The 15,964-nt window shown below is 33.2% G+C and overlaps 1 protein-coding gene across 6 annotated transcripts in view; it reads right to left on the reverse strand.

Moving 5' to 3' along the window:
* The window catches only part of LOC110458888 (protein bowel-like), an 87,356-nt gene that overhangs the window by 24,250 nt on the left and 47,142 nt on the right, over positions 1 to 15,964 (reverse strand). For 4 of the 6 annotated variants that reach the window (XM_021510849.1, XM_021510850.1, XM_021510851.1 and 1 more), the window contains 3 exons: positions 4,834 to 4,926; positions 3,927 to 4,022; positions 1,488 to 1,814 (listed from right to left, as the gene is read on the reverse strand). In XM_021510849.1, the coding sequence (XP_021366524.1) occupies positions 1,488 to 1,814; positions 3,927 to 4,022; positions 4,834 to 4,926 (516 nt within the window). The remainder of the gene's footprint in view (positions 1 to 1,487; positions 1,815 to 3,926; positions 4,023 to 4,833; positions 4,927 to 15,964) is intronic. The other 2 variants (XM_021510852.1, XM_021510853.1) reach the window with 2 other exon arrangements.

Below are 15,964 nucleotides of genomic sequence, written 5' to 3' on the forward strand. Positions count from 1 at the left end.
TCCTTGCGGGTGTCAGGGGTTAGGGCTCATGAGGTTCGCGCTTTAGCTACTTCGTGGGCCTTATTTAATGGTTCTTCTTACGCTGAGGTCATGACAGCTGCTGTTTGGAGGGGTCATTCTACGTTTACGGAGTTCTATCTCCGATCTTTGTCAGGACAGTCTGACAGGTTGTATTCTTTGGGCCCTCTTGTGGCTGCCCAATCCGTTGTCTGTCCTCCCTCTTCTTTTGCATAACCCTCATTATGTCTTCTCCGCGTGATCCGGAACGCTGGTCGTAATCAGGCTCTTTGTCACAAAAGAAAAGGTATTTTGAATTTTTCCTCCAGGGGGTGGGGCCTATTGTTGGAACCCTTCATCGCTCCACGGAGACACCACTGCGGTAAGTCGAATTCGCATTATAATGACTGTGGTAACGTATTTTGAAATAGAATTGAGGTTTCTTTTGTGAAACCAATTTCTATTATAAATACTTACCACAGTCATTAGGTGAGTTCCCTCCCAGCCTCCCCTTGTCTCCTTGGATCTCACTTTTTTGGGCTTTGGAATTATGAAGTGGGAAGCATGGCTTCGTGTCTGATCACGTGCGTGAATACTGACGTCTGATTGGTGGGTTTTCCAGGGGTTCCCCATGGGGGGGGAAAATTCTATATTTACGTATGTAAAGAGCCAAGTAAGGTTGGAATATGCATTATAATGACTGTGGTAAGTATTCATAATAGAAACTGGTTTCACAAGAGAAACCTCAAAATGTTATCATTTTGCAAGTTACCTGTTTGTCATGGGAGTCACCTGTATGTGCCACTTTTTATGTGATGTGAGTCACTTGCATGTCATGTAATCATCTGTTTATTTTTTGAGAGTATTGTATGTACAATGTACACTCATTTCTTGTGTGTGTGTAAATGATCCTTGCTAATGTATGTTTGTGTCCTAAAAAATTCTGACAGGCGACCGATCAGAATTTTTTAGCCTGCGATTATGGTCAGTTTTAACAGACTAGTTTGTGTCCTACAAATGTGTGTTTGGGTCACTTGTATGTCTATATGAGATTTAATATTCCTACTTGTCTATCTAATATTACCTATACATCTGATATAACCTGTGTTCTAATTGATTGCCTGTATGACTATTACCTGTGTTCTAGGTGATTACCTGTATGACGATTACCTGTGTTCTAGGTGATTACCTGTATGACTATTACCTGTGTTCTAGATGATTACCTGTATGACTTTTACCTGTGTTCTAGGGGATTACCTGTATGACTATTACCTGTGTTCTAGGTCATTACCTGTATGATAATTACCTTTGTTATAGGGGTTACCTGTATGACTATTACCTGTGTTCTAGGTGATTACCTGTATGATTATTATCTGTGTGTCTTAGGTGATTACCTGTATGAGTATTACCTGTGTTCTACATTACCTGTATGACTATTACCTGTGTTCTACATTACCGGTATGATTATTACCTGTATTCTAGGTCATTACCTGTATGTATACGTGTGTGCTGCTGTAAGTGACACAGCTGCTTGAAGGCTTTGTCGCAGTATGAACAGACATACTTCCTGATTCCCGAGTGGACCAAACTATGCTGCGCCAGCTGCTGTTTGCTTTTAAAGCCCTTTGAGCAGGTAGGACACAGGTGGTTCCGGTCGACAGGAGGGTTGGTCGTTGATTCAGGCAGATTCTGTTGCTGAGGGGAGTGAATCCCATTAGAAGGTGAGTTTAGTCCATGTGGCTGAGAGTCACAGGTACTAGACACCGCCTGGGACTGGGACGTCGTTGTCTCGGGTATTGAGCCATGGAGGGGCAAGTCTGGTAAAACAACAAAGGATATACGTTGTGAATCTTTGTCATTCTTTATCAAAACGATAAATTTCATAAACTGACAGACAAGACGGTGGATGATAAACTAGTAAAAGTGCATTACGGTCCGATAAAAGACGCGGTTAAGCAGGAACATGTATTAGTTATGGTACTGTATGCCATCCATATCAATTACCACTATAAATTATACCTAAGACAATTACTTCCTGACAATCAGACACGCTGCGAAACTTTTAATCGGGAATGATTTATATGATCTTACGTATGTTCAAATTGGAGGTTTGTACACAAGATTCCATCTTTAATATATTCTACTGTGAGGGTAAATGTTCCTTAATATTTTTTTCTTTTAGACTTTCATGCCAAACTCCCAAGTAAGGAAAGATTTTTGCCCATCTTTAATATGGATATTTAAGACGAAGGAATTTCTAAGCCACAATGAACACCTGATTTATAATAAAATGTCATCTGCTTCTAAAATACGATGCTGTTAGTTTTATTTTATCACATGTGTCTATATATAATAGACACTGACAGGAAAGTCATTAATGATGAAAATGGTAGACATTTTCTTTTATATACACTTATGAAAGTTTGGAGAAGATTGTACCTGAGTCTATGCAATCAGAAGATAAAGGGAACTCATCAGTAGTTTTATATAACTTTGTGTCACAGTGTTAAGTTACCATATACAGATCGCATTCGTGGAGATTGTGATTTTCGCTATGCGCTATCTACCGATTTTCACTACTGATACTTATTTTCTACTTTAACCCTTTCACCACTGTAGACCATAATGGACTAATCCAGATCAATGTATGTTAGAGTCTACTAAAGTTACCTAGGGGTGAAAGGGTTTACAGCAGCTTTATATTGATAAATTTAATAAGCAACAAATTTCCATTAGGGACCTATACCCTAATTTTCAACACTAATCGCTATACAGTACTAAAAAATTACCTGTGAATTATTTAACAGTCATCTCCCTTACAAATATCTTAATAATATTATATATTTTTTTTTATTAATTATCAAAGCAGTAATTCCTGTTTCCCTTTCAAACAAGTCACTACCGGTATATAATAAAGTCACTCCAAATAACTTCTGTTAAGTTCTGACTTAAGGATGTATGCTACATTACAAATATTTATCCAATAATCAGGGCCGTTTTCGTTTAAACGGTCAAACCGGTCGGACCACTGTTGTTCGTTTATTAAATAAGGTCTGACCTAGCAATCTGATGCTACTTTCAGGCAAGCCTTGACAAAGCCTTGCAACGCCTGCATAAACATTTGCAGGTCTGCCAGGATTTATACCCGAAATTGTTACATTTATAAACGGTCAAATCGGTTGTTTCCGCATAAACGAACAGGCCCCAGGTTCTTACATGCAGTACCTTATTTGATATGGATATAAATATGAGTGATGTAGCATACATCCTTAAGGTAGAAAATGGACCTTTTTGCTAATTCATACATATGACAAACTAAAAGCAAATGCACTGCATAACGGTAAATGATACGCCCACAATGTATCCATAAAGTTAATAACATTTGGATATAAAAATACGTGTACTTCTTAGTCATTGTAAGGATGCTGCATTAACTTCAAGACTGGGAAGAAAATGAATCTGATATTTGAACTGCAGGGTTTCAACAATGCCAGTTTCATATGGAATTTTCAGGAATTTCTAAGTCTTCTATCTATAAAGTGCTAAACATTCCTTAAGAACCTTTCTACTGCATTCTTGTTACAAAATGTATAAAAATAATTGAATCGCAAACAGGCAAATAACTGCATTTGTACTTTATCACTTCAATAGTTTCATCATTTTTTGGATATTTTGAAATTGGAAAACTAGTTCTACCAAACTTTGGAATTCTTCTGGGGTTTTTAATTTATTAAACTAATCAGGAATAAGACAAGGAGCTTGTACACACTTGTTTACAACATTTTTGTAGGGATTGCCTCCCTTTACCCATATTTCAAATCATATTATATGGTTTAAATGAGAAACAGTTTCGAGAGCCATGGTAATATTTAATACAACATCCCCATTTTAAGTTTTAAACATTTTAATAAGAGTATCAACAAACACACCAAGTCTCAAAAGATTTGGTAGGAAACTGCAGGAAAAATTGACGTCGGAAAAGTCCGACAAACAGCCTGCTCTGGTTTCGGGGCCTGGTACCGGTACTTTAAAAAAAAAATATCCAGTATCATCAATATGATACATGATTCATGAGTAATTTAATTAATCAATTAATCTTTTTTTAAATACATATCATTCTATTTCAATTACTTATGTCTGTTAAACTCATGCACCTCTAAAGACGCACGTGAACTCTTCCAGTTCAAAGGTTGGAATAGTTCATTATGAAATTTCAGGGGTGAATGAGTTAATGTGATCTGAGTAAAAGGGGTCAAGATCACTGAAATTTGAAAAAGAGTTAAATATTTCAATCACATTTTCAATCTTAAAGAACCAAATTAAATGAAGAGGAATACAGCTTTGGATGCTTTTAAAATTGTCTGATTATTAATTACTTCTTTTTTTAAGTACCTGCTACCTATATAATGTTGTTATGTGACAAAACCATGTTTACATCTGCATGTCATTTAACTCATTCACCCCTGGATACACATTTGAACTCCTCTAATTCAAAAGTTGGAATAGTTCATTATGAAATTTCAGGGGTGAATACAAAGATTTTCCCCAATTTCTTCAAGCTACAGGTACTGTCCTTTTAATTGAGAAAATAGTATAACAGCTGATAGTTAAGAAAAACTGAAACTTTGCATTATTAAAACAAAAGACAATTCTTGTTTTGGGAGATGTATTAATTAGCATAGGGCACATTTTCTGATTTTTTTTTTCTTTCTTGATTTTTTAGAATATTTTTTTTTATGCAGTGACTTTGGAAAATAAAGCCCTCCAAAATTCCAACATTATTCAGCTGTAAAAATACCAAGAGATTTCTGACATGAAAAAAGTATTTTTGAGTACCTCTGTGTTTCAAGCGCAGTCCCTCTAGGGAGTCTTGTATGTTTTTAGATAAAGATTGATGTGAGTCTGTCCAACTATGTCCCAGAAACAAACCTAAACATAGATATTCACCAATTTTAGTTAAGAACAAAATATAAAAAAGATTGCACAAAACATTAAATAATTAAGAGATAAAACACAATAATATAGTCAAAGTGATTATTTACAGGAAAATTGGACTTTTTTTTGTTTGTTTGTTTTTTCTTTTGCTTTTCATTGTGTAACACACAGCATTTAGAAATTTAGAGAAATGAGTTTTTCATCTTCATTGAGTACAAAATGAAAGATGCAAAAAAACTTTATGAACAAATTCAGAATAATATTACATCTTGTTACATAATTTTAAAGATATTAAGTAAAAGATTACGCATGTAAGATATTAATAAATTTGATAAACATTTATAATTTGGAAACATATAATAGTGTATATACAATATATATAAGTATTGACTCATTCACCCCTGAAGACACATTTGAACTCTTCCAATTCAAATGTTGGAATATCTCATTATGAAATTTCAGGGGTGGAGGAGTTACTTGACTTGACCTCAGGCATTCAAGATGAATTATTTACTATAATTAGCCTTTGGTCACAAGCTAACCGAGGGGATATGCAATTACAACAGCATATTTTATATCAGCAACTGCAGGTTTTTATGCATTTTTTATTGCACTTTTGTTTCATGGCGACTGTTTACCTCTGTTATATGTTGTGATAGGTAAATGTTCATGTTCTTTTCTTGATAAAGGTGCGAATCACCCTGAAAATTTGACAAATTTCTATGTCTGCACTGTCGTTATTACTTCTTTGCCAATATTATATATATATTATTCTTTTTTAAATGTTTTAAACATGAAATAAATTTTAGGTTTACATGGAAATACTTGTTGTTTTTAAGGATCCCTGTCCCACACAACTGTTTTTTCTATACACAGTTATCTCCCCTTAACTTCCGTTTGGATTTGCTCCACCAGGACACTTCTACAGACCACTTATACCTCACTCGGTTACAGTGATAGTATAACGGTCTAGCGCTGATCAATTTTTTTTAAACCCAGAACAGTCTTGCTGATTATATTTTGTTAATTTTACCAGTATTATTTTTTCATTTAACAGTATTATTATTTTTATTTTTTCATTTATCAGTATTATTTTTTCATTTATCAGTATTATTATTTTTATTTTTTCATTTATCAGTATTGTTTTTTCAATTATCAGTATTTTGTTTTCATTTATCAGTATTGTTTTTTCATTTATCAGTATTGTTTTTCATTTATCAGTATTGTTTTTCATTTATCAGTATAATTTTTTCATTTATTAGTATTATTTTTTCATTTATCAGTAATTTTTTTTCATTTTTCAGTATTGTTTTTTTCATTTATCAGTATTGTTTTATCAGTATTATTTTTTCATTTATCAGTATTATTTTTTCATTTATCAGTATTATTTTTTCATAAATTATTAGTCCTGCAAGGTATGGTTTTCTTTTCAAAAGGGATTTATTCAGGTTTCCAATACCTAGTTACAGTTTTTGGCAGTGGTATGGGGATCCTTAAATGCTTTCTAATCACTTCATTTAAAATATACTAAATATTCATTGAACATTAATACAAATTTGAATTTTGCTGATCAATATGTATTTTTCTGTATATCTTTATTATCATATATTGTATTTCACTCATGGGATTATTTTTATTTATTTGAAATTGAATTCAAGATCATGCATTGTCTTTTACTGAAATCCACACGTTTTCATTTGTTCCTCTGCAACAAGATGTTACACTGCTACACAAAACAAAATCCCAGATGTAAATCTGTGTGTACCATATGCTGTGGTATACTGTTTTAGCATTTATATATTTATTTATTTGTAGAGTTTTGTAGTGAGTTGGTAGCAATTCATCTGATACACCATATTGTAAACTTACAGATTTAGTAAAGTAAACTTTCTTGTTCTTGAAAAACACTTTTAGTTTTAACACAATAAGTAGATAATGTATCAAGAAAAAAGACGAATTTTTTAAAGCATTATTTCAAAGATCCCTTGCACAAGGTATGTTGACATATAAGACAGTTATATAGTGACCTGCAGAAAAATGAAAATGGAAAATATTTCAAATAAACGAAAAAAAGGTAACAAGTACTAAACAGGTAATTAGCATATTTTACAATGGTATTTGCATATGTTAATGTCAAAACCTGTTATATATAAAATATACTGAACTTTAAAACTTTGAAATTAACCTCAGAACTTCTAATCCCATTTTGGGCTTTTTAACTAATTGTTATTTGCATACATACTCTTCAAGGTAATTCTCTCTGTAATACATGATATTACCCTCAGAACTTTTGACCCCATTTTGGGCTTTTTAACAAAGTGATTTTTGGATACATACCCTTAGGTAGTTCCTAAGGTCTTCTTTTAGACTTTGAAGTTCTTTAAGGTTCTTTATAATCATGTTTTACGACATAATGATAAGATAAAGAGCAAAACACTGCATTATTTTTAACCCATGAAGATTTATATCCTTTACACATGAATATTTATAACTTTTTAATTTGTTTGTGTGTTTAACGAATTGCATGATCTTACACATAAGTCTTAAAATGTCTGACGTAACATTTATGCTTTATCGACTTTTCGTGCATGTACCGTCACATTAGTAATAAATAACAAACTATTTCAAGATACAGGATTTGAATACAATTATTTCGTCATGAAATCTCACATAAAATTGTATCAAATAGCAGAAGAAATGTAGAAAATTAACATTAAAGTTTGTTCCCTTACCTAGATGACGACAGTATACGTATTAGGAAACATTATGGAGTCAATCACAATAAACATGAACGCATAAAAGTTTTATAATTGAGTGCTAATGAAGTAAAATAGGTAATTTAAAATGTGTATTAGCAAAGCACAGCCCTATCTCATCTCCATTACAGATTTTTACATATAATAAGAGGCATGGTAGTCTAGTGGTAGGACGCCGGGTTCGTGACCGAAGGGTTGCGGGTTCGAGTCACATGCCAGCACTGTGTTGTGTCTTTGAGCAAGATACTTTACTCAGCTTGTTCCAGTCTACTCAGCTGCAAATGAGTATGTGGTTCAGGGCAGTGCTAGAATTGGTGAATGCTAGCTGTGAGCGCCGCAATGGCAACACCGGCTGTATGCTCCCCATGGAGTTGAGAAAGATATTGGCTGGTTGCAAACTTGCCCTATAACCACGGATATTAGTTTGTGAACCGCTTTGAGACGACCTACGACCTAGCTAGGTTGTGATACAGCGGTATATAAGAACATTGTATAATTTAATTATAATATAACTATTATTATAATTAGTCCATTACATGTTATACTATTTTACTGTTACCATTGTCACTAATGTGAAATATGTTTGTTTAACCCTTTCGGTCCCCTATGGAACTTTAGTAGACTCTACCATGCATTGATATGGATGAGTCCATTATGGTCTACAGTGGTGAAAAGGTTTTACCTGGTAGTCCTTTTCAAAAGAAATATTCCATAAAAATCTCCCCAAAATACTGAAGGAGTCGAACCCTGGACCATAATATTGCAAAGTCTGATACTTAACCATAAAGGAACAATTACAAGCAATACATCAAGTTCAGTGTCCAATTTATGGGATGCAAAGTATATATAAACAAAAGGCCCAGAGGGCCTGTATCGCTCACCTGGATATTTGAGCAATCATGGGCAAATATTCTCAATAAAGTACTTTTGCAAATATTTCCAAATATTGAGTCTCCTTGGTTTAAGAATGTTCCAGACTAAATGAAACGTTATACTACTCTATCCCAGGAGGCTACTGGTCAAATATCATCACCCAGGGCCTCCTGGTTATTGCGGAAGAAGTTATTAAAAGATATTTACATATTAGACCCCTGTGACAGTGAAAGTAGGTCAAGATTATTAATTTGGGGAAACTTCACAGCATTCTGTCCCAGGTACCTACTGGCCAAGTATAATAAAATCTATTACCTGTAACTGAGCGAGATCGGGCTATCTCAGTCGAGGGTTAAGATTCTGTAACAAAATCCCAACCGAGGCGTAAGCCGAGGTTGGGATGTTACAGAATCTTAGCCAGAGACTGAGATAACCCGATCTTTCTCAGTTACAGGTAATTGATTTTTTTCTCTCGCACCTTTTAGTTCGAAAAAATCTATTCAATTTTGCTAAAAACTACAAGTATCCCGCCTTGGGCCTCAAATGATAATATAATGACCTCTTCACTACTTAATTAAAGCTACATTTGAATGCTTCCGCGTAAAAATGTAGTCCGTCCTTACATAGATTACAACGTATTTCACAGTGTAGATTATATTTTATCTACAACATCAAATATCTAACAACATCAAAACTATACATATAACGACAAAACAGAACATTTATAATGCAAATTGTCAATTTTAAGCAGTTAAAGCGCGGATGAATACATCGCAGTATAAAAATTCTGCGAAATGTTACGTAAAGATACAAGACAGATCGGACGAGATAGAAAAATCTAGCATGGGGTATGACGTGGAATATCACTGTCTGAGGTGCGAGAATCATTACTCTGGGCCTCCTGGTTATAGTCAGAAGAAGTTGTTTGAAAGCTTTTACATATTTGGCCCAGGTGTTACCTCAAAAGTAGGTGAAGGTCATTTATTTGAGGAAACTTAGTGCCGGGTGAGCTAAAAATATGATGCACTGTGATACCTTTATGTTCAAACTTCAGGATCACTGCCATGAAACTGCAGGCAAATCACTATACGGTAACATTACTGTTGTTGTACATCCAACAACTCCCCTCTCGATTTGGTGTTCGCAATGGAACCAGACCTGGGAATTATGCCTGATTAATTGGTAGCTACGTTTGTTAGAGCATTTACCGTACTGTGATCGTAGGTCCTGGGTTTGAATCCCTGATGGTATCATTTCATTTTCACTCTGAGAATATTCTTTTTAATTTCATTTTTGATATTCTTCGGTTTTTGTTTTAAAAAAGGTAACTTATAAAAGCTATCATATTTAAATAAAGAGAAGCGCTGCCCAATGTTTCCAATCTCCACAAGTGTAATATCTCAATTTTAATTTCAATTATCTTGACTCTATGACCTTGAGAGAACTGCAGCAGCAGCACTGAAAAAAACCTGTTTGCAACAGACTCCATTGAAATCAAACTAGATTTCCAATTGATTGGCAAGATCGCCGGATCAATAATGTTGACTTATATGTGTGCCAGACATGGGATTCTGGAAAAACATAAACGAAGGTACGTTAAGCAATCAGGTGTGTATTGGTATTCACTCAGACACAATGCTGCACTGCCTTGCTAAATTGTGCAATATATACACTGAACCCGACCAGGTATAGGCTTCAACAAGCTGTCAAAAGAACAGCTTCTTTTAGGATTAATAGATTTTTTTTAAATGAATAATCATCATCAGTTTCATATCGAAAGAAAACCCAGACATTTAAATAATGTTTCAGCCAGCTTTAAATAAAATAAAAAAATGAAATCAAAATTTTTAACAAATTTTTAAATTATGAAAAATTTGCATTTTACATTTTTTCATATTTAGTTTGTTAAGCTGTACATACTTTTGAAATTGCCTGCCCCAGACATTACATCCAGACAGGGAAACGAAGGCTCACAGTGGGCTGACTTTTGATAAAGTGAATGACGCTGTGTATAGGGAACCGCCTGTATACGTGTGTCATTTACCTGTGGCTGTTTTGGACTAGTGTTGTTTAGAATGTGCATGTCTGTTATCACTGTATATAACTGCTGTACACAGCACAATTAACACAACTTTATGTACTGTATGTGCTGAGTTTCTGTAGCAGGAGCTCTGACTGTGACCAGAAAGTTTCTAAATAAATATATACGCTTTTCATGTAAAATATAAATGATTAAATGTTTATGTGTTGAGTCAGCCATGGCTTAGTAGAAGCTGTTCATGTAAAAATATATGATTTAGTGTTCTTGTGTTGAATCAGCTATATAGCTTGGTAAAAGCTGTTCATGTAAAAATATATGATTTAGTGTTCTTGTGTTGAATCAACTATATATGGCTTAGTATAAGCTGTTCATGTAAAAATATATGATTTAGTGTTCTTGTGTTAAATCAGCTATATGGCTTAGTATAAGCTGTTCATGTAAAAATATATGATTTAGTGTTCTTGTGTTGAATCAGCTATATGGCTTAGTATAAGCTGTTCATGTAAAAATATATGATTTAATGTTCTTGTGTTGAATCAGCTATATGGCTTAGTAGAAGCTGTTCATGTAAAAATAAATGATTTAGTGATCTTGTGTTGAATCAGCTATATGGCTTGGTATAAGCTGTTCATGTAAAAATATATGATTTAATGTTCTTGTGTTAAATAAGTTATGGCTTGGTATAAGCTGTTCATGTAAATATATATGATTTAGTGATCTTGTGTTAAATCAGCTATATATGGCTTAGTATAAGCTGTTCATGTAAATATATATGATTTAGTGTTCTTGTGTCGAATCAGCTATATATGGCTTGGTATAAGCTGTTCATGAAAATATATATGATTTAGTGTTCTTGTGTTGAATCAGCTATATGGCTTGGTATAAGCTGTTCATGTAAAAATATATGATTTAGTGTTCTTGTGTTGAATCAGCTATATATGGCTTAGTATAAGCTGTTCATGTAAAATTATATGATTTAGTGATCTTGTGTTAAATCAGCTATATATGGCTTGGTATAAGCTGTTCATGTAAATATATATGATTTAGTGATCTTGTGTTAAATCAGCTATATATGGCTTGGTATAAGCTGTTCATGTTAATATATATGATTTAGTGATCTTGTGTTAAATCAGCTATATATGGCTTAGTATAAGCTGTTCATGTAAAAATATATGATTTAGTGATCTTGTGTTAAATCAGCTATATATATATGGCTTGGTATAAGCTGTTCATGTAAAAATAAATGATTTAATGTTCTTGTGTTGAATCAGCTATATGGCTTGGTATAAGCTGTTCATGTAAAATTATATGATTTAGTGATCTTGTGTTAAATAAGTTATGGCTTGGTATAAGCTGTTCATGTAAATATATATGATTTAGTGATCTTGTGTTAAATCAGCTATATATGGCTTAGTATAAGCTGTTCATGTAAATATATATGATTTAGTGTTCTTGTGTTGAATCAGCTATGGCTTAGTATTCAGATTTATTAACTCTGCAACACTATACCCTTTACCATTCAATGTAAACTATTTACAAATGGGTTACTCAGTATATTTCATAGAAATACATTATTTTTTTGAATTTTTAACAATATGAATGTGTTTTCACCAACACAAAATTATGGTCACAGAGGTCAAAACTTAAACTGTATTAGCTGCATGGAAAATCTTGGAAACGATTTGAAATTTCACTTGCTAGATAAGAAACTCACTAGCAAAATTTAAGCAAATATTTTTGTTTCATCATAAATAAATTGAATGAACTTGTTTGGTTTGGTTTGTGTGTGTTTTATGTCCTATTAACAGCTACGGTCATTTAAGGACATGCCAGGTTTGGGTGGCGGAGTAAAGCCAGAGTGTCTGGAGAAAAACAACCGACCTACGGCCAGTACCTGGCGACTGCGCCACGTAGGCCTCGAACCCACGACCCAGCGGTGGAGGGCTAGTGGTAGCAGAAGTTCAGACGCCTTAACCTGAGTTGGCCATTGCGGCCCCCGTATTACTTGTTGACCAATGAAATCAACAACACATACTATGACAAACAAACAATCAATGATATAGGACTATAATCCAGAGCTATCATACAAGATGTTGGTGAGTTTATTGATACCATATTTTTTCAACCAATAGCTTATTTATTTTAGAGACAAATGAAGAGTGAGGAATGTTGTCACAAGCATATTTTTAAAATCAACATGCATTTTGCTTGAAGATAGTTCTTAGTTTTTTTATCCTTGGGTGAAGATGTTCTGATTAAGTTCCATAACTGTCAACCTCCGAAACCTCCGCAAAGACCAATCTTCTTCTGAGTCTATACGCCTACAGATTTGGGAGCTTTACACGATGAACTGTTACGTTGGGAGAACTATGTGTTGGTGTTACAGTCATGAACATCATTTTCACAATTATAAACTTTAATTGTCTTTAAACATTATATTACTTTCTGTATAATAAGTACTAGCTTGCCTTGCAAATGATGGTTTAGAAAGTTGGTCTAGTTGCCTTAAAAAATTTATTCTACATGTACCGGTAATATATTTATGAAGAAAGAAAATTTCTTTAAACGGGAGCTTTAAAATATTCATCAAATATTTTTCGGTCACTTCTCTTTGAATTTATTTCCTACACATGACTGGTATTGTAAATGGAAATTAAAATTATTTTTACAACTTGAAAAATAACCATAACAGTTGTATATGTTCTTCCAACAGTGAAACCTTTCTAAATAGATATATAGTTTGGTTGATGTCAGTATTATATAATAATCAAATCATATTTTATAAAAAAAATAGTCCCTGAACAGCTGGTTTGACTGGAAATTCATCAAAGGAAAAGTGTGTTAACTGCAGGAAAATGTTGTAACATATTTTGAAGCTCAAAATAAATTAGTATTATCCATAACCTATACAGTAATCTCCCTTTTCATTATTACATCATAATTTTCATTTTCGAGATATTTGTCTGATTTAATTTTGTCCAACATTTCCTTAACAGCTGGTTTGAGTGGAAATTCATCAACGGAATAGTGTGTTAATTGCAGAAAAATGTTGTGACATATTTTGAAGCTCAAACCAAATCAGTATTATCCATGTAATATGCAGTTATCCCCCTTTACAGTATTACACCATCATTTTGAGATAATTATTTGAATTAATTTTATCCAACACAATTTCAGATAGGTCAAAGCAATTACACATCACCCACTAGAGTAAGTTTGATATGCACTTTAACCTGACTGTTTATGGAAACTTTACCCATTGTAACTCATAAACATTTTATGAACTATTTGCACGAATAGGATACTTCTTTTTTTCTCTAACTGAAAATTACCCTGCATGCATCTGGTATATCAGAGGTTCATATTTCCATTGAAATGTCATTATTCTGGGAACATCACTCTCTTTGATGTATCCATGTAGCATCTGTCACATTGCTGATGTGAAATGCCACAAAAGCAACAATTATGTCTTAATAGTAAATACCATCTAACAAAATCTTGATGCATAATGTTCATCATTAAAAACTAGCTCATTATAAACATACTTATAAACAATAATATTTTTCTTATTGATTTTATTTTTCAGTTGTTATTAATTCTTATTCACTGGAAATGAATTTTCAACATTTTTCGACATGCTTTGTGTGTACAGTTTAAAAATGTCACCTTGATGGAGTTATCTCCCTTGATTTTCTTAACGAACAATATTTGATTCCTACCTTAACCTGAATGGGTTAAATAATATAATGCATTTTTAAGGTGCATTCAACTGTATTTCATTCCAGTCAAAAATTGCAGTAAGATCCGAGAGAACATTTGTTTTAATAGATTGAAAAAAAGGAGTCTGTACAGATTGTTTGATTTCAATGGAGTCTGTTACAAACAGTATTTTTCAGAGCTGCTGCTGCAATTCTCTCAAGGTCATAGAGTCAAGATAATTGAAATTAAAATTGAGATATTACACTTGTGGAGATTGGAAACATTGGGCAGCGCTTCTCTTTATTTAAATATGATAGCTTTTATAAGTTACCTTTTTTAAAACAAAAACCGAAGAATATTAAAAATGAAATTAAAAAGAATATTCTGAGAGTAAAAATGAAATGATATCATCAGGGATTCAAACCCAGGACCTACGATCACAGTATATAAAACTGAAAATAATTAATTGTTTTCTTATGATTAATTTGTTGAAATATTTAAATAAAACTGCAAATGAGTTTAAAAATAATAACAAATTACCTCCGCTAAGTGTAAACTAACTCATTCAGCCCTGAAATTTCATAATAAAATATTCCAAGCTTTGAACTGGAAGAGTTCAAATGTGTCTTCAAGTGTGAATGAATTAATTCCCCATTGAAAAGATTTTTACTTTCTGTGATAAAATCTTTTTACCTTTTTCAGAGTGAAATGAATAACGTATTCAGTCAATATACCTCACAAAATATAATTCATCAGTTATTTGGTGAGAAAAAATTCCAATTCATGCAGTTTTATCACTATACACATGCTTGTGCACCATTCATAATAGTTGTACACTCAATCACCATAACAATGTTATTATCCATAAAAGATGCTTTATACATTTTTTGTTAAAGGAACTCTTTCATACTCATGTCACATAACTGTTCCATATATCCATATATACATAAACAATTCAAACATTGTATGTATATAAACTAACACATATCACTCAAGTGGTTCTGTCCTTTAACCCTTTCACCCCTATATGACTTTAGTAGACTCTACCACACATTTATCTGGGTGAGTCCATTATGGTCTATAGTGGTGAAAGGGTTGATAGTATTAACCAGCTTTTATATGGAAATTCAGAATTACAAGATAAGATAAATCAGCAAATTAAAAGTTCACTTGGTGTTAACAGTGTATACACATGTTTGTGTATCCTACAAACGAGCTACTATAAAACAAAGCCTTGATGCAAATTTCATATGCGATAAACACATGATCAATAATTAATGCATGCTCTCTTGTTCAATAGATATTTCCATATGACAGTTATCTATCTGGAAACAAGCCCTATTGCACCTTAAACTATTTATGAATAACAATTCTGATAAATTTGCTAGCTTGTAATTTTTTTGTGGGGGGTGGGAGGTTACATATATGAATCTTAACAGTGATGTGGCTGCTCAATGGAAACTTTAAGGTAATGGGTCCATTCTAGGGACACCTTAAGGGGATGGGGTCACTCAAGGGACATTTTAAGGTGATCCAGCAACACAAGGGACATTTTAAGGTGATCCAGCAACACAAGGGACATTTAAAGGCAATGGAGCCACTCTAGGGACATTTTAAGGTGATGGATTTGCTTGAGGGACAGTTGAACTTGATGAGGCCACTC

Source organism: Mizuhopecten yessoensis, unplaced genomic scaffold, assembly GCF_002113885.1.
Source record: "Mizuhopecten yessoensis strain PY_sf001 unplaced genomic scaffold, ASM211388v2 scaffold9847, whole genome shotgun sequence".
NCBI classification, from domain to species: Eukaryota; Metazoa; Mollusca; class Bivalvia; order Pectinida; family Pectinidae; genus Mizuhopecten; species Mizuhopecten yessoensis.